At 43.9% G+C, this 23,587-nt stretch overlaps 1 protein-coding gene across 1 annotated transcript in view; it reads right to left on the bottom strand.

The window, feature by feature from the left end:
* Positions 1 to 450: 450 nt before the first annotated feature.
* Positions 451 to 23,587, bottom strand: part of LOC118788130 (protein naked cuticle homolog 1-like) — a 38,645-nt gene continuing 15,508 nt past the window's right edge. The window contains exons 4-10 of the mRNA XM_036544008.1: positions 14,602 to 14,659; positions 10,458 to 10,561; positions 10,004 to 10,099; positions 8,592 to 8,739; positions 7,511 to 7,592; positions 5,872 to 5,999; positions 451 to 5,561 (exon numbers count right to left, since the gene is read on the bottom strand). Of these exons, the coding sequence (XP_036399901.1) occupies positions 5,017 to 5,561; positions 5,872 to 5,999; positions 7,511 to 7,592; positions 8,592 to 8,739; positions 10,004 to 10,099; positions 10,458 to 10,561; positions 14,602 to 14,659 (1,161 nt within the window). The 3' untranslated portion in view covers positions 451 to 5,016. The remainder of the gene's footprint in view (positions 5,562 to 5,871; positions 6,000 to 7,510; positions 7,593 to 8,591; positions 8,740 to 10,003; positions 10,100 to 10,457; positions 10,562 to 14,601; positions 14,660 to 23,587) is intronic.

Below are 23,587 nucleotides of genomic sequence, written 5' to 3'. Positions count from 1 at the left end.
AAGATGATTGCTTCCCTTCCAGGTGCCTCACCAAGGCTCTGAGAGCTCCATGCATGGGTGCCTCATGTAGACTGCACTAGATTTGGTAAGGGATGGCCATGCTACCAGTTGTAGTCCCATACATATCTATGTTGCAATATTATATCTTGCAATATTTCATGTAGACCTTTCTGTAGTGATCAGCTCCATTATGGTGCTTAACAAGGAGAGGACTTCACCATCAGTATGTCATGATATTACAATGTGGAAACCAGTATTCTGTGATTCAAAAGGGGACACAGCACCAGTGTGGAAAGATATTCATGACCCCAAATGCACCCAGCATAGTCTACAGCACCATCAGACAGAAGAGATCAAAACAAATCTATGTTCACCCAGAGCTCAGGGTCAGACAGAGGCCAGTACACAGCACTGTGAAGAAAATAAGAAAAGCAAGCAACTTTTCAGGGACTAGTTAAAACTTTAATGAAGGGGGATCCTCTTGGCACAGTTCTATTAAATAAATAAAGCATGTAATTAAAACTGTCAATATACATTATACTATGCAAAATGGTGAGAAGAAAACACAGGCAATGATGGAAGAGCAAGTCTTCAGGAACCCAGAAATGGGTGTAGTTATTTAAACCAATCATAACATTAATCTAATAAGAGGAAAGTCTTGAATGGATTAAGAAGGTCCAATTAAAAGCACATGGTAGCTTCACTTATTACAGGGTTCAAGAAGCCTCACTCTCCCATCACCAGTAAAAACATATTGCATTGAAGTTCTGATGCTGAACAACTAAATGCTGGATATTGTTAACTCACAATATGCAACAGAAAGGAAAGAAAAATGCAGAAATGACAAGACTGCTCCTTCCTGCCAGCACTGATTGACATTGCATTCAGGGGGAATGGTGACATAGAGATGTTACAGTATGTTACAGTATGTTATCTGCAGACATACATTAATAACATACATATAGTATGTTATTTGCAGACATACATTAATCTCTTTACTAATACAAATAAGCTTCCTTCTAAAAAATACCTGCATCACCATTCTGTAGTCCATGAGATATTTACATTATTTTAAAACATGAGGATTAATAAACTTTTCCGTAAGATAAATTAGTGGTGGCATACACAAGTGAGCGGAATCTCACTTTCAATACTGAAAATCTTAGAAACTGTAGTAAGGTACAGTACAGTATCTTAGAACATTATAATACACTGTGTTTTCCTGATGCTAGAGTGTCCCTTTAAGGATGAGAGGTACAGTCACAGAGGTGGCTGTATGTTGTTGAGCTGCACATAACAGCCTTGTTTAAAAATGACACGTAGCTTGCCCTGCTACTTAGCTACATGGGAGATGGCTGGATTCACAAACAGGGGGAAAAGCACTTTTTTCCAAAGATGAAAAAATGCACATTGAATTAAGGATATTTTTTCCTCATTAGGTAAATGTATCGATGTATAGGACTGTGCTGATACTGGCATATAAAAGGTACTACTTGCTGCAGTTTCTACTGATGTTCCATAGGCCGCAAGTTAGTTACAGAAGTGGGTTGTTCTGAAGATCTTGGGTTAGAGTAACAATGAACTCCTCTCTACACAACGGCAGAGAACACCCACAATGACTTTTATTATGAGTTATGATGGATTTGTTTTATTGTCATTGTTCGTTGTAATGCAATATAATTCCAGCAGCAGATGTTATTAGTTTGTGTGACAAGATACTCTATGGATCACTGCAGGGGGTGACTGGGAGTATAATCTGAGTGGGACCACTGGTAACAGACAGCCTGCAGCTGTGTGAGTGGCCTCTGTCTTTCAGCAGTAGCATGACGTTCAGCATATTCCTGCTCTTCAGCTGTCAATTCGAACAGAGATGGTCAGTTATAGTCCAGCAGGGCTGAGGCCCCTTTAAACTGCAACTGAAGTATACCTGTGACACTCAGTAACTGAACTTTCATTATAAACCCGAATCAAACTTAACATCAGAAGCTGAACAAACACCTACCATCTCAGCAGAACACAGCCTGGAGCTACCCTTCTCCTGGAACATCACTCAGGTCAGATCTCCACAGTTCCGGTCTGCCGAGACCTGAATACACACCTGGCTTTGAGTTCCACACAACTATTCTGAATTTAGAATGTACGTTATGCAAATCTTACAGAGGTGTAGATAGGAGATGTATGTAAAAGTTTCCCCACACCTCTGACAAAGGATTTCGCCTCCCAACAGCAGTGTTGCCAAATGGTGCTGAACTCACCATGGGTCACAGCACATAGTTAGAGGACAACAGCTACGGTTCTACAGCCGGGATTTTCCATGATCAGTACCTAAGATGGGAGGAACTAGAACCAAAAGGCTGGCAGGGTTCCTGATCTTTCTGTTGTGTTTCCTTTCACAAACATGCCCCCAGCTAGTTCTGCCCACCCCCTGGCCCTGCAGAGACTGAAAGATATCAAATTTCTTTAATGAGAAACAACAAGATACTTTTACAGAAAACAGGTAGCTATTCTTGGGAAAATATCTGCTGTTAGTTTGCTTATAGTATTATTTGTAGGCACTAAAGTATTTACCTTTAATCAGTTTTGAGACTATCCAGGAAAAATATGTGCCCATACTGCAGTTTGCTTGAACTGTATTAGAATAGTCATTCAATTTCCACTGCAAGTATCTGCACTGTGCAGTTGACCAAGTATTGACATACATTTAACATTAGCACTCTCTCTTTGTGGCTTAAGTAAATGCTAGCTAAGCAGCCAAAATATTGATGAACTTTCAATTGAATGGGTAATTTAAGATAATATTGGAATATTTTTACATTTGAGTCAAAGACCTAGACTAGGCTAAGACCTAAAAACAGCTATTTGCTTTCCTGACTTAACAGCACACAGTCTGTGATTTTTTGAAAGAAATTTGCTCACTGTCATCTGATTGCCTGTGCTAGGCAGAAAACGAGACAACTATACCCATACTGCCCAGATCCTGTTCGCTAATACCAACTTCGCTATTGGCTGTTATAGGGTTTGGAACTACAGGTGGATGTAGTTCCATCCAAAGGAAAAGCATGTAGCAGGAAAAGCAGGTAGCAGGCAGAATCACGATTGACTGGTTTTAGTTCCTGGTTCTAGTTCAGACAGTTGAAAAGCTCCTACTGGCTCTCAGTAATCACATATGTGAACAGGATCAGATTGAGTCTGGTTATATCCTCAGTTTTAAAGTGCCAGGAAGCAACCACAGCCTATAAATTCAATGACCAGTTCTGGTGGCGCCCAAAGTGGTGTGAGAGGAAGGACCTGTTTGTGAGCCACCCAAAGTCTTGACAGGGCGCCTACAGAATTGAGTTATGAGCAGTCAGGAGACTGCAGGCCGGGCTGGGTATCATTTAGCACGAGTGGAATTAGACAGCTGAGTTTGTCCACCCTGCCATGTAATAAACAGCCTCCTGCTGGCTGTTTAGAGGGTCTGGTTCCACCCAACACATGGCTGCTTGGTGACAACAGTGCTGACAGCTGGGGACAGTGAGATGCCAGTGGGACTCCAGGTGCAAGTAGGTTTGCCCACCTTACCATCTAGACTTCAGGCGTACCTAGTCACCCAACTGTGATGTGCACCCTCTCAAAATTCCCAGCGTGCAATGGCGTTAGGTCTGTCAGAGGTTTGGAGATGCAGAGCGAGTATTCCCCTATTTCCCTCTGGGGGGTCATCTGTGGAGATGAATCTACAATATCTGGACCATCTGCCAGCTGGAAACCTCAGCTCCATTCAATTTAAGCAGTGACGCATGTTACTTGCAATAAAACAGAACTACTATCAAAAAGCTGCTGACCCTTTTGTTAGCTTAAGTGATTCTTAAATTCTACAAGACCAGTCTCTCCCACATACCTTACCATTAAAAAAGATATGTACTGCACCTGAGTGTATATGGTTTGAAAATATTCCTATGACCTGTCGCTTCATGTGTAACTTCCCCCCATTGTGTATCGTCTCCACTAGTAGGCAGCATTGGGACCATTATACATTAGTTACTCAAAATGTTAGAGTAGGCGGCCTTTAAAAACAGCTTATTGGGAGAACAACATTTAAGGAGTGCACATAAACTGAGACAAAAAATGCACCTTTCAGAATGTTGATATAAAATATATATCACAGCATCAGTAAAGCCTGTATTGTTGACAAATATAGCTAGTACTTTAACATGTACACATAAAATAAAATGTGTGGTGCTAAAACTTACATCACTGCAGTGTGAAAAAAGTCCTGTGTGGCATATTAAAAATCTTACTGAAAATAACATCTTAATTATAATAATAATCATAATAACACTAGAGGTAGCAGCTGTTTGGGATATTTCATTCTCAGTTATAATTTTTTTTCCCCATTTTCCTCATAATTACTTCAAAAGAATGTCCCAATATTCTTATGAAAGCCTGGATCTGATTTTGATAGCAATTGTCCAGCCTTTGACAGCAATGTCATTTCAAAAGCAACTGCACCAGGAAGTGCTTTTCAAGTGGTCTTCAGTGGCAGCAACGGGCTCAGAACAGACCAAGTCTCAGGCCTGCAGGGTCCACAACAGTCCCGCCCCCCTCTTAGGTATACCATGGACATTACCCCTTCCTTCACAAACATCTCCTAGCTCCTTAAACCTTCACCGGCAATGGGGAAAGAGAGGCCCTCCTGCAGCATGTCTGAAGGCCCGGGAAAGAGAGCACCAAAACCCTAACATCTCCCCATACTCCTTCTACATGCTTGCACCCAGACACCTAGCAGAACTGACAATTTAAAAGTGCTGCCCTGCAGGATGCCCACTAGCCTGGTGACATGAGTCTCAGGGTGCTATAGTCTGTGCAGGGCCTGCATCGACAGCTCCTCCTGCTGCTGTGGTCCCGCCCCTGTTCTGGCTCAGCTCCAGGAGAGGACAGAGGAAGGGTTCTCTCTCTGCCCGTCTACAGTTGCCTTCGTAGAGTTCTGAGGATGTGCGTGCGGTGGGTGGCGGGGGGCTGACGGCCTGCGTGTGGCGCTCATGACTGGTAGAAGTGGTGGTAGTGGTGGTGGTGCTCGTGGTGGTGGTGGTGCTCGTGCCTCTGGACCACCTGGCCCAGCCCTCCCTCGTACAGCAGCACGCTGGGTAAGTCTCGTACCTGCTCCTTCTCCAGCATGGGGCCCGGGGCCCCCAGGGAGCCGAGTGCACGGTATACCTGCTGGCTCTCCTTAGCTCTCTGCTTGTGGCGTCTATAGGGTGCAGAGGACTGGTGAGGGGGCGTCTGGCCGAGCAGCACCGGAGGAGGAGGAACTCCCCTACTCTTGACGGTTTTCCCAGTGGTCTGCGGGGGGACCGTCCGATTATGGGTTTTGGGAGAGCGCAGCGCGTGCCTGCCAGAGTCCTGCGTCCGGGGCCGAGGGCAGAGGGCCTCTGGGGCTGGGGGGCAGTGGACCAAACCTTCGTTGGCTTGCGAGCGGCGGTGGTGTGGATGAGAATGGCCATTTTCTGGCTCGTGGGAGCGGGACCTGGTCTGATTCACTGCCCGCATTTGCTGCTCTGCTTTCACTGGCTCTGTGCTAGGTCCTAAAGTAGAGGATTGCAGCAGTTAACACTCTCTTCATTCCTCCTGCTGGAAACTTGTATGAACAACTGTGTGCTAAATATATGAGTATAATTACACTGTAAACCAAGCTGCTACAAACAGGCATATGTGATTTAATTCAGTACTGGCATTCTTATGAATAACACAAACAATGAACACATGAGGATCTCTACTCTCTCTGTCAGTCTGTCCCTGATTATCTTGCTCTAAATGTCTCAGTGAAACACCTGCTTCTGCCTTTCAGCTGCATTTGTTGTATTTAGCTCTGTGAAACCATCTTTGCAGGCTCACCTGATCCAAAACGAGACGTATAGTTCTCAATGCCTGCCAGGTCCAGGTAATGGTTCCGGCGCTCCAGGTTTTCATCCACGCAGTGGCGCTGGCAGCCTTGCTGGGTGTGATGGTCACTGTGGTGGCGCCTACAGGTCAGAGGGGGCTTTATGTTAGATGTCACAAACATGCATCCTTCACTGGTCTTTGGTATGTAGTTTGGTGACAGCAGTAAATTAGCTCACCGAGCATCACAAAAGCTGGTGTTAAAGAAATGGTGGTTACCACAGTTGTGCTTTTCTGAACTTAACATTTTAGTTTGTACTAAACAATAGTAAACGTTAAAATTTAATCATCACCGCAGTTTCTTCACTTTTGTAGCAATGGCTGAGACCAGGCACACGCAAACGACCTAATGAAACAAAAATAATTGTGTACAATACAGGATGGACATATTTCAGACAGAGCTGACAGACAGAGCTGTATTCAAGCATTTTATTAAAATGTCCAAGACTGATTATTGAGAGAAATCACAACAAAATGTAGAAGGACCCCCAAACAATGTGACCTAGAAAAGTATGAATAGGGTACCTACACACATTTAGCACTTGGATCCCTTTTGGTCATAATGCTACAGTAGCCAGTGTTAAAATAGTATTTTGGCTAACCACCAAGTCACAACAGCGTAAATAAATTCCTGTTCTTTTTGCATCATAATGTGAAATCCATAATTGTGATAGTCAAACAACACTCAGATCATACCATACAAACCATTTTCAGTGTGGGTAGGTGACTGCAATCACACTGCACAATGCTTTAGTATAGTAGCGCTATATATGGCATAGAACACTACCAGTAATAATTAAAACGCAAAGCAGTCAACTGGATCACCCACCCACCAGTTTGGGCTTTAAGCACCAGGCCCCCATCCCTGGCAGCCAGGGCCCAGAGTTGAAAGGAGCTCTGGACAATGGACAATGCACTCAAATAGCTCCAATTCCCTATCTAACAGCTGTTACACACACACACAGACAGGCCCTGACACCTACTGCTTGGGATAAACGGCATGCGTTCCGCTGAGGCAGTAGCCCTGATACACGGGAGACAGATCAAAGCACAGCTGTGCAGGGATAAATAGCAGGCGCTTCCACATGCCCCCCCCCCCATTCACTGCAAACCCACTCACAGCGGAGGGCATCTTAACAAGGGACAGTTGTGTCCTTAGGCTCAGGGGCCCAACGGTTTATACAGAGAGGTGCTGCAAGGCCAGAATAAACTCCCCTGTGATTTGTGAGCATTCCACCTGTGACCATGACGACCATTATCCGGTTTGGAAAGGTCACTGCAAGGGTTTTTGATTTCTTTAATGTCTATTTTTGCTTTTTTCGCAACTGCAATATTGGAAGACATCTGCTGTTGCAATCCAGTCCCGAAATGCTGCCCTGGTAAAAAAGCATTTCCCATAGTGCTGCTGTAGCCAACCTTGTCTTTTACATTGCAGTGTAGTATTATGTGGACATGCATGCAGGGACAATAATAGCTTTATCTACAGCAACATTGACTAAACAAGTGTTAAGAAGGCAAGTATGTTGAATACACCAAAATGCTGTATTAACACTGTAATTCAGGAGCCCCAGGAAGGATTTGGAAGGTTCTGTACCTGAGAGGGGCCCGGGACTTCTTGTCAGAGCTCTTGGGGTCATCGATACACTTGTCTGCCTTTTGTCTGGAGTGGGGCGTATCTATGGGAGAACAAACCATCATTAAACTCATGGCATACTGCCTTGGCTGTATGGGCCCTCTGAAGAATAAAACCTACATTCACAGACTTTGAGGATTTATTTAAAAAAACAAACACAAAAAATGCTCCATTAATTACATTTTAACTGTAGTGCTCAAAGTATAAACTAAAGATGTTAGCAGTTGTTTACTAGTGGGAGGAGGGATGATGTGGTCGGGAATTACCATACAGACAATGCTGTTTTCCAGCGACCGCTATTTTAAATTCTGTGACTGATTAAAAATAGCCACGACAATGGGAAGCAAACAAACAAGCGTGTTCCTTAGCTCGCCCCACTTGTTTACCAAGTTTGAAAAGTTGTTTAACATAAATGCGAATATTTCCCCCACCAGCTCAAACCCATAGAAACAGCGGCTGCAGTTATCAAAAGCAGTGCGTTCAACGCTTAGGATTGTTTTCTTCCCAAGCATTTTAACATCTTGCAGACAACGGAGGGGGAGTGCTCTTGCCTCTGCTTCCATCATTAAAAAAAGGAATCCACTGCCATGGAGCAATGGACTGAAACCATTGTCTGCCAGTATGGGAGCTAAATGCTGCTGAATGTGTTTAGCCTGGCTCTCTGTGGAGAATCTGGCCAACACTTGTCACAAAAATGAACAGAAAGAACAAATGTTCAAAAATGAATAATTTATTTTAAGAACCAACAAAAGGAACCAGCCTGAGAGAATCATCTGAAAAAAGTGAGCCTCCCTCTCTCCAGCCACACACCTGTAATATACCCTTAATGAGGCAGATGCGGCTCATTAACCAATGGCTCGTTGTCCACAAGTAAACCACAATTACGATTAGCAATTAAACAATAAACTTGTTCAGTTTTACAGCAATCGAGGAGCTCAGTTATTGACAAGGTTGAAAACAGAAAGACAACAATCCTTAGACAATTGATGGCCGAACAAACAGTTGAAGGTTCTCCTTCATGCTCCCCCTCCTCAGACAGTACCTGCAGCACTCTGGAGGGAGCTTCTCCACTTCTGGCTGCAGTCGGGCGACACAGAGAGTTTGACCCGCAGCGTTTTGCTGGTGCTGGGGGAGTGGTTTACTGATGCGTCCACCACCTCATAGATTGTGTGCAGCAGGCTGGTGATGTCCTGGGGGCAGAGTGTTAGAACATCAGAGAGCGTGAGCTTGGACTATAAATATGAATTTCATATTAGCATAATGTTTGATAATCAAACGGCATTCCATAATTGGTAAGGCACAACCGGCATGCTTTCTGGGAAATCCTGGAGAATAATAGATGATTAAGTGAACGTATTAAGAAATGTATCCTGGAGGTGCGAAGAGCAAAAAAAAAAAAACCCAGGACCGTCAGAGCTGTTCTGTCACAGTTGAAAGGTGCCAATGACACTCCTCAGGGCATGTGTCAGCACTTTAACGCACCACTCAAGACAGCGCCTCCATCTGCCTGTAGACTATGGCAGATTGCCGAACATCCCAGAGGAGAATATCCAAACAACGCGCTCACGCAAAAGACGCAAGATATCAGAAGTCTGGAGACACTTAGGGCTTAAAAGCCTGTTTAGGAAGAGCACCACATTAACCTCCCCAGATCAAAAAAACCATTCGGTTTAATTATACATGTTTCAAGTCTCATTAGCGTTTTCCCTCTGAAGGTAATTACAGTTCTGCTACAAGTGCTCCCTTGACTGTCGCTGCGGAGAGCAGACCCTGCAAATGACTCTGAAATGAAGCAGTTTCTACCCCTATTAGCGAAGCCCTTTAAAAAAAAAAAAAAGCCCCAGCTTCCTTCCTCTTGCCCCATCTGCCTGACTGCAGCATAAAGGACTATTAGATGCTCTTTGGAGACTGCTTCCAGATACAGTTTCAAACAACCAACATTACAAAAAAGGCTCTGTCATTTTCGGTTTCCATTTTTTATTTGTGCGGAGGAATAAAAGCGGCACAAGAAGAAAGGCCGCCGCCTGCCGTCTCATGTGCCGCGGGGCCGGTGGCGACGCCAGGGAGGCACAGAGGACCACTTCAGTCTCTTCGCACCGTTTCAACTCCCTCCAAAAAAAAAAAAAAGAGGTTTTAAGATCTTTACAATCCGGAATCCGGCATCTAAGCATCTTGGAGGGAACACCGAATTCTCCGGATTTTGTTCCTTAACAGCGTAGAGAAGTCAGAGCTTGATGTGACAGAATCGGGTTTACTGGTTACAGAGATGTGCAAATGTCTGTCCAAGGAAGTGTGAGAATGTGTGTATTGAAACACGTGTGTTTCCAGACCAGTTTATCTGCATGTGCGTGAGTTTGTGTGTGTGGGTACGTATATATTAGAGACAAAGCATGTGTGCACGCATATTCCAGGGAAATGTGCCAACATGAGCGGTAAACTGTGAATGACTCCTACCTCTCGGGTGACCTTGCCATTGTTGTCAAAGTCATACAAAGTGAACGTCCACTCCTGCCTGTTGTCTTCCTCCAGAGAGACAGCACATTCCAGCTCCTAAAGGAGACACTCAAACATGAATGTGGAAGCCCATAGTGCCGTGTGTGTGTGTGTGTGTAGTCTGGTATCTGTGTGTGTCTGTTGAAATGAATGTATGAGTATCTAGTGCCTCTCTGGATTCATCCTATAGTTATTATTATTATTTTGTATGAGCACAAATATGTAGAAAAAGTATGAATTCAAATAACTGCCAAATATGTCTGACAGAACAGTGATGCCAAGGACCTTCTAACATTAACTGGCAGTAGACTGTTGTGAATACTGTTCTGTGGTCTCCATCACTGCTTTCATTTACCACTGCTTGTGCTTGAATGAATGGACCGTGACCATATCCCCCCCAGACTGCTGCACTCACTTCAAACTGGAGCTGTTTTTTAGCCGGCACGGGCACCTGGCTCTCCCTCTCTTGCATCTTGTCCTCAGCCCAGCAGCCGTCCGTCTTCTCTGGCGGCAGAGCCACTGTAGGCATGACATAGGTAGTAAGTGTTATACTATATATATTCATGTTAAGGGGGTCTGTGGAGAAGGCTCTGGAGAATTCTCATTAACATGAAATTAAAAAAAAGCACAAAAAGCCTGACAGGCAAATTAAATCAAAAACGCTTCAGTCATGCACCCCTGCTCTCCATGCCAATTTGACAAGACGGAAAGTTGGGCGGGACTGTATGACACATGAGGTAAAGAGTACTGTAAATAGGTAATACTAATTTAAGGGCAGTACTACCCATCAAAGGCATATGCAAAGTGCTGTGGTGTTGTGTGCGCAGTGTGATGGGGAAAGAGCCATGGTCAGTGAGGAGGAAAGAGTAAGACAAAGGATCTGCCCATGGAGATGCCTGCACACCCCTCGCTCATGGTCAGAATGAGGCTTCATGTTCTCGGCCTCTAAAGCCCGGATCTAGCATTGCCCGCTCTTCTGACCTCACCAACGCTGTGCCACACTTGCTTTTCAAAGATCTGCAATTTGTACATTTGGCATCCCCACATGAAAAGCGTGGAAATGAATATTATGGAAACTGATCAGCCTCAAATGGAAAGAATTCTAACAACAAAGCCTCATATACAAACAGCAGTCTTCCTGTTTACTTCCCGGGTTCAAAGAGGCTGCGTTTTGTTTAGTTTGCGCCTTTGTCCGTCAAGCTCAGAATGTAGACGTTAAATGGTACAGATCAGGATCAGGGCTGAGGAGTCTAGGGCTGGCTCTTGCCCATACGTGCGTGTGGCACATTAAAGGCATGCCTTCTCCCTGCTGCACTTTGAAGCTCCCTCCTCAAGCTCCGAGATGCCTTTTGGACGACGATCAGACAGCTTTAAAACAGAATTACTAATTAATTAAGCAAAGTTAAAATTTTAAAACACTGTTTGTTGTGTTAGCCAAAAGGCCAAAAACAACAGTCTTCTTTTTTCCCCGCTGTTCCCAACAGATCAAAGAGGATCCGTCCCTTCACTCAGCACAAAATAGGAGACAAAAAAAAAATCTTGGGGAGCTTTACTCAGTGGAGGCAAATAACATCAGTTCTGTCTTTTGATCATCTGAGGCACTCAAAGGTGACATTGCACACAGGCAATCTGTTATGTAGCAACCTGAATTTCCTGGAGATGGTTATCACAGGAGAAATGAAAGACGCAAATAATATTTTAATCTACCACCCCTCCAAAGCGCCCCCCACCCCCATCCCTCCACCTCCCGTCACAGAAATAGGCCCTGCCTTTGAAGATGCCCAGCAGGATAGCATGAAGGGGGTGCTCTATCAGTTGTGCTTATCAATGGCAATGAGGAGCTGGACATCGATCACAGACTGACCACTCAAAAAGTTCTGCTTTTGAAGGAAACCTACTTCAAGACTTTGCCAGCTAGAGTCGACACATGCAACACACTTTCAGCAAAAATTCTCCATATAACAGGACGATTCGGTTACTGCAGGGTAAAGCATGTTTTTAATAAGCACCATCTTTATATATCTTTAATGCTTTTTCTCAGAGGGCAAAAAAAAAACATTCAAGATAATTGCCATTTTAGATGGTTAATTGGTAAGCTGGAGTTAATCATTAGTGAACCTTTGCACTTCCAGGCCCATCCTGCAGGAGGTGACAGAGTAGAAGCTTGTGTACTCTACAGGTCATTGCGAGAGTGAGAGGAGGCACAAACACAACCCCCATGTTGTCACTTTACTTTCACATCATCCAAGTAAACACCCCAGTGGAGCGAGAAGAGAATCTAACATATGTGACCTGCATGCTTGTGATGAACCCTTATCTTTGTTGTTTTGTTGAACTATCTTTGCTGAATCCAAGAGGAAAACTTCATTTCTGCTTGTGTTCCTGTAATCCATTCATACATTCATCCATTCAAAGACAGCCTGGCCTTTATTTGCTGGTGCTTTCGCTCTATCAGAGGCAGTAAATGCTGCATCTCTCTCTCACTCTTTCATGCAGCTCTGGAATGAAACCCCAGCCCACTCCATTCTTTCACGGGAGCAGAGACACACCAGCTGCGAGGTCCACCATGAACAACAGACCTTTAACTGTCTGCAATGTAAGGGCACTTATCTCCCAGCCTGCAAGAGGCAAGAAGACTTCAAGAACCCATGTTCCCACCTCAAACAGCCCTTTGCAGTTAGGTGGGGTGGGGGATACACGCAGGGGTTTGAGAGGATCAGGGAGCATCACTGGGCTTCCAGCAATCTATTAGCAGGCCTCGACTGAAATCCGATTTGAGCCACTAGTGCTAGACAAGGCTAAATGACACAATCCCTGATTCACACATTCAGAACAGGACATCCCACAGGTTCAGGAGGTCAATGATCAGCTGATAGGCTTGGGCTGGACTGCAAAGGTCACAACCGCATGTGAGTTAACCGCTTTCAATGAAAGCTTCGTTTGGATTTCTGCAGAAACAGGCTGCAATGACTCTTGAAGGCAGCACCTCTTATCAGCCCGGTGTTACGGCTATGGTGGATGCCAAGCAGCGAAGCAAAGGGCAGGACATGAATACGCTGCAGCCCACGCGCCAAGACTGTCTCCAGGGCCGGAGCAGGTGCCATGGGCGGCGCCCGAGGTTGGCAGGTTGTGCGCTGGAGCCGCACCAGGACCGTTTGCGAAAAGCGCCATGGCGTTCTCACTGGAACAGACTTCCTCTGATCTTCCGCTCCCTTATGCCCCCATCTCCCCCTGCAGCTTCTTTCAAGTTCAAGATGCTTCAGAGGTGGTTATGAAACTGAGGCCTGCATTCTGGCAAACTAAAGCTTTAGTCCTCCACTCTCAGTAACATCTCACTTCTACATTTCATCCAATTTCAGCTCAACAGTCACTGAAACAAACTATCTTTAATAAATTAAAAAGCTAAAACCACAGGCTTGCACATTTCAATAGGAACAAAACATATCTATACCTACCTTTGCCAATGCTTCAGTTTATATGTGTGCAGGCATTTAGCCATGTTTAAGTTCTTTAAGGTTGTGTGACTGCCCTTTCCTGAAGTGAGAAGGCGTATGTATAAAGGCCTTTATACTGACCGTCCTACCCTGTCTAATTCCACCCCAAACCCACCCCCTTCCCAGTTCCTCTCTGACCCTAACCCTGCCCACAACCCCCTTGTGTTGAATTGTCCTTTTTCTGCCGAAACCTCCAAAGAAAAGCGGCCACCTCTCACTTCACACAGCCCTTAATACCAGCATAAGAGGTGGCCGGGGAGAAAGCCAGATTAAATGCCAGGGATTTACCAGACGGAGAGAGAGGAGGGGGATATGAGAAAGGGAGTGGGAGAAGAAAGAGGGAGGGAAACAAGGCTGCCAAGTATTTAAGAGTTTACAGCCAGGGGGCCGACACAAATCCCAGTGCATCGGGTGTATGCTAGTTTTCATTCCAATCAATATCCCTGTCTTAATTTATTCCAGTTTGTTGTATACAGTTTCACCCTGTGTCTCCTGGCATGCACTGCAAAAAACGTATTTCCTGAATGTAGGGCACCAGAAAAAGCTTCAGTTTCAATTCATAAAATGCAACAATTGTGAGACACATCAAACTGAGTAAACAACTGTGGAAAATGTCGTAATCACGAGCGGAGAAGGAAAAAAGCATTCACGCAGCCTTTTGGGAGCTAGTTTACAGGCAGCCTCATACCACAGTAAATCAATCAATCAATCATCTTTTATTCGGTATCATGCCCTTTAAAATTAGATTGTCATAGAGTGCTTTACAGGGCACTCTTTCCAAGAAACCAACAGAAAACCCACAGTGAGTCTGAATGGGAAAAACTGGAAAAAAATTTCCTGACAGCTGCAAAAGGTGGTTGAGTAAGTGAGAACAGACATGTTAAGTTCATTCAGTGACACTCTATCCATCAGAGTAGTGAGGCAGAATGTAGGGACTCTTCAGGGCTATAAGGGGATAGTCCAGAGAAGGGGTACCACTCCCAAACTCTTCCTGGCCCACTGGCCCTTTATCCATCTAATCAGCTCTTGCTGAGGATTAGCAGGGATGTGAACTGGGCAGCCTACCTTCTAAGCGGTAGTGTTCATCACTGATCCCCTCTCCACACACTTCATCACTGGCATCCTGCAAAGACAAGAAACAGTCAGGGTGTTACATATGAGACGCAGAGCAGACAACGCAAGCAAATTCACATCCAGCAAACAGAACCATTCACAGTGATAGTATTAGGGTATATTAGGAAAGGACATGTGGCATATCCTGGTGTGGGAGGGTCTAGGTGACCACACCTTTTTTTTTTTTTTTTTTACAGAGCTCACTGCGAAACGGATGGAAAAGTTATTTCTGTAATAGGTCTGTCGTCACCGGCAGCAGCGCTAGTCCCGGGATCAGCTCGTCTCATCTTTCCCCTGACGGCCGCTCATGAATATGAGCCCCCGTCCCTCTGCAGGAGGGGCACATACCAAAGGACACGCTGATCCGTGTGCACGGGGGAACGCGGCGGCAGCAATGGGATCAGGTGTCTGCCGGATTGCTGAACTCTGTCTGAATAACCATTACCCCCCTCTCGTCTCACCAGTCCAGAACACACAGCATGCTCCGTACTTTCCGTCCTTCATTTTGGAAACATTATTACAAGCCTTACACAGACAGCAGTTCTCCCCACTCGCAAGCTTTTTTGCTCCCTATTTCAAAGCACTGCAAAAAACATGAAACGTTCTTCAGCAGCAGCTGCTGGCCCCCTGTTCTCTGCTCCCCTCCTGACTCCAGATCTGAACATTCTGGCAGTCTCCTCAGAGTGGCGCCAGTTGCAACGAAGCTATTCGCGGTTTATGGGAGGGATACCTAGAGTCAGAGCTTCAGCCTGTGTGAAACATGAAGCTGGGTGACCTCTGAAATGGTCTTCAGCTTCAGCTCACAAAAAATGCCTCATTGCAAGGCTCACAGAAGGTTCTCATAATGAGGCTCTCATTTTACTTCAAAATCACATAAATTATCTATTCTTACTTATATCTTAAAAATCAGAAAAAAATCATGTGATATAAAAACATGAAGCATAAAGCACTAATGAACCACATACAGAAACAAATGTATTTTGGCTAAATATTCTCAAAATTAATTTTAGATGACAGCTGTTTACAGTAATTCAGCAAGATCAGTGATTAAGGAAAAAAGAAATGGCATTTTTCTCCCATTTTATTCACTTTAACCATGACACTGGCCCTACATCACTACTTGCATCAAAAATATTTAAGTCCTTTCCCAAAAAAGCATAGTTTGCCATTTCACCAAACACCCAAAGGTATCTCAAACCGAAAGTGTTTTTTTTTTCTTCTTCAGAGCAGCAAGCATTATATAATGTCTGCACTGCACACATATGCTGCTATCCGCACATACCAAAAGGAGGAGGTAAATAAATAAATAAGGTGCTACGTTTCCTGCAGAGACGTTTTCCATTTGGTTTGGCAGCGAGATGAAAGTTGCGAGAGGAGACAGACGAGTTGTGAAGGTTGCCAGGCCCGCTGTCAGCAGGGCTCAGAGGACGCCCTCTCTGTGCGTACAGTGGCGGCAGCCATCACACCTGCCACCGCAGCAAGGCCCCAGCTCCCTCCACGTATTAAGGACCATAACAGAGTTACAGAAATGTTCAAAACCTGGATTAAAAAATGCTGTTTTTACATAGAGTATACAGGGTCTGTTTTTTTTTCTTTTCTGTATGTCAACAGCAGGGGTCTGTCGTGTTGATCATGTTTGTGCAAGCTACATATGACAGAGCAATGCACATTCTTCTGCCACGGGAAGATCTGGCTTGATTGAACAGCTAACTGGCTAGTTTTGGCCTGAGAGGCACTGAGTAAACAGATTTTATTAAGACCTTGTTCAGAACAGTACATGCCATTGGAAGAAGGGAATATCCCTCTCAGATTCTGAGTGGCTATTCAAGCATTCATTCCAACTTCATAGATTCTTTCCGCAGTTACAGCTTGTCTCCACTGGGCTGTCCATTTTCTGGCCTATGACACATTCCATCATACAAGATAGGCAACTGATTTGTTGTAAATTATAAATTGGAGTTCATCTGAAATGGGTGGGGATTTCATTACACAGCGCTGAGGAGGTGGTGCATTCTTCACTATGAAAGTTATCTGATATGCAATATTTTTATTTAATGTACTGGATGGCTTCAAGGAGAACATTTTATTAAAAAAGCAAAACAAAGGGCAGTCACAAACCATGGCTACTAGTCATTGACATCTTTTGGTGGCAACAAAATGTTAAACGTAAGCATTAAACACTGTTTGCAAATAAATGACTAGAATAGGTAGAGCCTAGAGACATTGCTTCACTTTCAGCATTTTTTTAGCAAGCTCCCTTTGAGCTTTCTCAGTCATTATCTGATCAAGAAGGTACTGTATTGCATATTATGCATAGTTTATAACTGTTCATTACTGTTTCTAAACTATAAGCTTAAATATCTGGATATAGCGCCAAGTTGTGTGGCCATCTGCACAAACACTAACATTAGTGTCGTTATAAACTATGGTTTATATCGGTATTTGTTCATTACATGTATTTAAAAGACCACATATATTGATAGCTTTATTCCCTTTGTATCATGGGTAACCTAACTGTAACAGAAATAATTAATCCCTTCAACTTTTCCTGTTATTTTCAGAATATAATCAGAATGTTCAACTTAAATTGCATGTTGAATAGACTTGTATATTGTTATGGAAGGTGACACAGCCATCACTGACACGTCCACTTGAACAGGTTTGTTTGAAGAGGTAAAAGCTGTCTAGGTCATCAACATTACAGATAGGTTCAGACAGGGCTGAGTGACAATGGAGAGGGTCACAATGTCAGTTAGTCTAGAGTCAGTCTGTAACCTGACCAGTGGAGAAAAGTTATTAGATCATTTCTGTTACTAGCTAGCAGTAGTAGCAAACATTATGGTGTTTTAGTTATAACAGTATCTTGCTGACCAGCAGTTTTAGCTAATAACATATGTTGTTGCTACCATACAGATGTGCGCCTTGCATGACACAGTGAAAATGTACCTTGATTCACAATTAATTATTTTGGCTGGTGAATTTACCAGCCACCCTAGCTGGTAAACCAAAACGTTCATTTCAGGTCCTCCAGTGTAACAGGGCAACAGCCTTATATTAATCTAATAAACCTAGCAACACCCTTGATTCAGTAGCATTAGTATCATTTTTTTATTTCCCACATAGCAAATATCATTATCACGAACAGCTCTGTAAACTGTTAGTAGATGTTACATTAACCATTACTCAAAGAAAAATTCATGGTGCAAACAAAACTGAAAGCATACAGGGTGACCATCCAGGAATTCTGTTGTACAGAGACTAATCTAAGGATCTTTCCAAGCAAACAATGAAGTCACACTACATCATCCACCCATCACTTTCCATTCAATGGAGGGCCAAAGCCATCAAATACAGGAATTGGGAAAATTTGAGAAGTTTCTTTAATCAAAAGAGGTCAAGGTCAGTTTTTATTATATTATCACAGCTCCAGCTAATCTCTACATGGTCTACTACAAAGTGGGTGGCCCCACCAGCCAAGAAAACTACAACCAGGCAATTTCTTCTGAGACACTCAGCAGGCACTAGGGTTCTGAAAAGTTTTACCTTTGGCTCTCAAAAGACCACCTATTTTTTCTTACTCTGATGAGCTAATCTGTCATATTTTTCATATAATATTGTTTTATATGTAACTAGGTGCATTCATTGTGTACCAGAAACATTGTGGGGTGTTTCGTTAGACAATCCTTTGTACAGTGCTCCCGCAACATTAAATGAAATAGTTTGATTGATTACATCAGAGTACCATCGCTTCATAAACAAGACCCTAGGACTGCACGGATGCGGGCATATGGTGCAGTTTTGTGTTGTGACACCCTTTACATGGATGCATCTGACATCTTACATCTGACTCACCATGGAGATCCAACCATAGTACTTTACTCTATCTAAAATCAGCCTACACATACTGCCATGAATCTTTTAATTATACATCATGAGTTGTGTATATTTATGTAAAAAATAGGGCAAGGAAAATGGATGGCAACATAAAAATCTGCAATTGTTAAGTCCTGCTCTCTGCAGATTCAATCAGAACGCAAGGCTGAGTGAGCGAGGTCAGACCACTAACCCAGGGAGCCCAACGAGAAGTCTTTCAAGCTCATCCAGCAACCGAAGTGGCACCTTCAGAACCCGAAAATGTAACAGACCTACAACTTATTCTGTGAATCTTAGTGTGGCACCCGACCGATTTCACTGTGGATGTGGAACAATTCTGAACCGCAATGACCGGTTAGCATAAAGCCTCAACCGAGCCCGCTGATCTCCACAAAATCTCAACTATCAATTAGCATTCCTGTCGTCTAACACCATAATGTAACAAGGACCAGGGCTTTCGGCTCTCACACTCACTCCCTCTCACTCTTTCTCTCTCTTTCACACACACACACACACACACACACACACACACACACACACACAGACACACATCTCTGTCGATGATAAATGACCCCACATTATGAAGGGGTTAGCCAAGAACATGAGGCCTGGGAAACAGGAATGTGCTAATTGGTTGTTGTCTGCGGTGATGGATGGCAGCTGTATTATTAGCATCGTTTCTGGTTCTGGGATTTTTCTCTTGGCATCACTGTTAGAAGCTGAACAAAAGTTACAGTAAATATACATCTGGGGTTTCAAAACAGGCCTCAGAAAAAGCAAACTTCGGAGTTCATTTTCATTTCGGTCTGCCCTCTCCTGTGATCTCACCATGAGGAGGTGAAGAGCACTGGCCACTAAACAAAGACAAACACTGGAGACAACTGCTATGAAGCAGAGCGGAATCTGTGTGGTGTGATTTCAAAGTATTATTCCCTGTGCTCCAACACTCTGTCACGCAAGGTATGGAAAATATGAGTTCAAACAGTAACAACTGTACAACTGGCTAACTGAACAAAACAGAGAGAGCAAGCTTGCAAATATAATATTATACAGTAATATATAGTGATAAGTTCACAATCAGCCAACTTCACAAGAGATCAGAAAAGGAGTTGGAATGTGTAGCAACAGTCAAGTTAACTGTCAGTCTATTGAACAAAACCATGGAAAAATGTCCTTGCTAATTTTGCTTCTTTAAAGTACCACCCTTTGTGAATGGCTAGCCCCTTCAGTAATAATACACTTTAACACTTTAAGAGCTGAAATAACCCATTTGAAGATGGGTAAACCCTTTTTAGCAGGTGGGATCATCACAGGAGAATTAATTGCTGAGATATATGTCCCAGTCCCCTGAACTTCACTTTATACTTGCATGGCAAATTCTGCACCCTACTGCCCCTCACCAAACAACCCAACTGGTTGCACTGACTGCACTTTCTACTTCCACATGGTCTCACCACTGCAAAGCCTCAGAGAGAGAGACAGAGGCTCAGACTTGGCTCCTAGTGCTTGGCATTGGAGATATAAGCCACTGTTATCCCAACGCAGGTATCCTAGTTCAAAGACAGCACTGCTCTCCAGGCTCTCTCATAAATAGACATGGTAAAACAAAGGCTGAGGATTTCAGCATAAGTATATTGGTTAAATACGTATCCATTGCCCTGAGCATAGCCTGTTTAAGTGCAGCATGCATGCACATCAGTGAGAAGCTGACCAATAAGCAGCTTTGTACCTTGATGTCACATGGCGTAAAATATCCTGACCTAGCTTCAGGGTTGAGATTTAGTATGGTAAAACAGCTTGGAGAAGACTAAGTGTTGTGGCATTTTGGGTATTCTGAGCAAGAATTAACAGAATGATACGTATAGTACTGATCAGAACACTGTTATCTGCTTACAACATTATTACCATAACAGTCAACGTTTGCATTTTCCTTCAAGTTGCACATACACAAAACGTTATTTTTTGGCTGCCAATGTCATAGAGTGGTCAAGAAATAGGACTCTGGGGGTCACAGGGCTGAATTGTAAGTGAGCTATTGTCAGTGCACCCTTGAGCAAGATTGTTAACCTAAATTGCTTCTGTAAATTCACATCTGAAAAATCGACCCATGCAAGTGCCCTGCTAGGGAAAATAATATTATGTGGTAGCAGCGTCACTTTGAGACTCAGTAATTCAGATAGGGATTATAATGTTCTATCTTAAATCAATTTACAGAAGAATTACATTCAACATAAATGAACACAATGTGTGAACAATTAGCAGTAGGAGGCAACCAAGCTTCTGTAACTAACATGAAGACCACAATCGCAAGAACTGATTCTAATGACTTTTATCTGGAGGACAGACATTCCCTTTCTGAACCAAAACTGTGATATATGTTTGCTCCATTCAAACAGCAGCATTTTCTCATCTGTCTTTCAGTCCCTTTGCATAGTATATTCCTTGCTGATCACTCAAAATTGCATTCTCTAACCTGGTTATGACTATGAAATACCCTGTAGATGCAACACTAGATGCAAATACTGTAAAGGAAAAGATGAGGTACTAATGTCAAACTCCAGCAAGACCTTCATGTGTTTAACTGCAGAACTCCCCAAGTTCTGCTCTCTAAGGGAAGGCATGCAGTCTTGGCTTTGGCTGGAGGCTTTAATGCAACATGAAAGGCAGTTAGCACATAAACAAGCGCCTTCTTCAACATCAGGGAGCACTAAAACAATTTTCCAGACATGATATTTAATGTTCTTTGGAAGCCAAAGTATAAAGCATTTCAGTTTTAGTAGATGCCAGAATCTTCAGAGCTTCCTCAAAGCTTTAAAGACTAGGATTGTATGCCCCTGGTGTATTTTAAACTTAAGAACCTCTTCACAAACAAAAAGTCATTTATTTCTCAACCTTACAGAGGAATGTGGTGTGCAGCATTACAGCACTGCAACAAAATTCTTGGAGAGGTTCCTGGGCTGTTTGACTTGGCAGTCAAAGCAAACAGTAAATCGGGTCCATGATGTGAACATAACCAATAAAGGACAACCAAGAGCCATATTGACAAAAAAAAAATGAATAAACCCAACAATGGTAAGAGTAGATTCCAAGAGGTAATGTTCATGTGGGGCATTCATTTAATGGGAAAAAGTGAGTCAAAAAAACAAGGTTGGCAGGGTCCGAAGTGCATTGCAATAGTTCTTCTCCAACTGAGCGGGATTCAGAGCTCAGTGGCTGGCTTGACCAACCCTGACCACCACGTGGCTGTCACATGGGGCGTCTGTCGGCTGACTGCCGAGGATTCTGGGATGCGTGCATGACTAGTGAGCGCTTTGGGCTGGGCCTGACGACACTGGAGAATGGTCCTGTCACGGAGCAGTGGAGAGGTGAGCCGGAGTGTGCAGACGTGTGTGGAAAATCCCGCAAGGCTCACAGATTACGCTGCCTCCATCTCCCCCACTGTGCCACCCAGGCTGGCGATTTATGTCCCCGATGACAGCTCACACTGATCCTGGGCCAGCCCTCGTTGGAGTCGGGCCTCCGTTTGAGCCGAGGCGTGACTGGCCCGCTATCACATCACATTTAGAGTCAAATAAGAGGCACACTGGGTACGTTGTGCTGCTCCTGAATGCGGGAAAACACCTCGCCGTTTAAGAAAAGCCACATCTGATGCACAAAGAGAGGGGAAAACCCACCGAGGGATCCATGGCCACACCTGTCTGCTCCCCTGCAAAAGCAACACCTACCTCTTAACAGGGGATTATTCAAGCTGACAGATTCCACGCTCTGGCTTCTCCAACTGGATTTAGAATACGCAGCTGAACATGACGAGGCCTAGCAGCTAGTTAGTCTGAGCCATGAGTTGTCAAGGGGGTTGTTCCCACCAACTCAGGCTGAAGAGGGGAATGTGTAGGCCACAGCCAGTCAACGACAAAACTCAGCGCCTGAGCTTGCCTGGTGGATCGGGACATCAGGAGTGCAGTGACCCGTGTGCTTGTGTACACTGCGCTTGACTGGAATGAGTTAATTAGACCCAGGTCCCTCGGTTTCCTGGCGAGAACGCTGTTGAGAGGACTCTCAGTATCCTGATGAGAGGACCAGAGAAGAAAACTAAAGACCGCAGCGGGCGAGAGCCCCTCCTTCTTTTCCCCCCTTTAAACACACTGCAGCTGGGGGGATTTTGCAAGGTTGGCTTCTCCCTCCCAGCCTGGCTTCCTTCTCTTAACAACCACCCTACCTCCCACCGATGCCCTCCCCCCCAGTACAATGAGCGTACACAGCTCAGCACAGATCCTACTGCCTACTTTTGAATTACATACACTGCTGTGGTCACCTCTGTTCTGCAGCACTCTCTCAGATCTCACTAATTCTGCATCTCTCCCCAAGTCTATGCATTACTAAGTTGAGTTGATTTTACAAGTGGCAGAGAGCATTGGACTCAGTTAGTTACATTACATTATTTGCAGTTTGCAGACGCTCTTATCCAGAGTGACTTACATAGGTTACAACTTGTTTTATTACAACTTTTTTTTAATACAGCTGGATATTTATTGAAGCAATTCTAGGTTAAACACCTTACCCAAGGGTACAGCAGCAGTGCCCCAGCGGGGAATCAAACCACCAACCTTTTGGTTGCGGGTCCTACTGCTTACCACTATGCTATACTGCCACCCAGAGTTGAACCCTATTTTGTGATAAATTTTACATAAATTTATTCATGAGCATAGAGACAGAAAGTTTACACACAGGGTTAAATTTAACAACATATGCAAAACAACTTAAAGCACTTTACTACAGAAGACTCAACATACAACTTGGAAACGAGTTTCTGAGATCTGTCTCCATTATTCTAGTGTTTCTGTCATGCATAAAACCTGAGAAAATTTTAAACAGTTAAAGACTATGTCCCCCCCACCCAGTTCACTTGTCAATCTGAGCAAGGAGGCTTGACCCAGCTCAGTAGAAGCTCTATGGAATTTTTTGCCGTCCCACAGTCCATTAAGTATTTTGTAGTGATGTCAATGTTTCAAAATGCAATGGAAACACATTAAAGAGCTCGTATTGGAGAGGGGCTCAGTTGGAGGTT

The sequence above is a fragment of the Megalops cyprinoides genome, chromosome 13 (genome assembly GCF_013368585.1).
Source record: "Megalops cyprinoides isolate fMegCyp1 chromosome 13, fMegCyp1.pri, whole genome shotgun sequence".
Classification (NCBI taxonomy): Eukaryota; Metazoa; Chordata; class Actinopteri; order Elopiformes; family Megalopidae; genus Megalops; species Megalops cyprinoides.
This window is presented reverse-complemented; position numbering and strand designations above follow the sequence as displayed.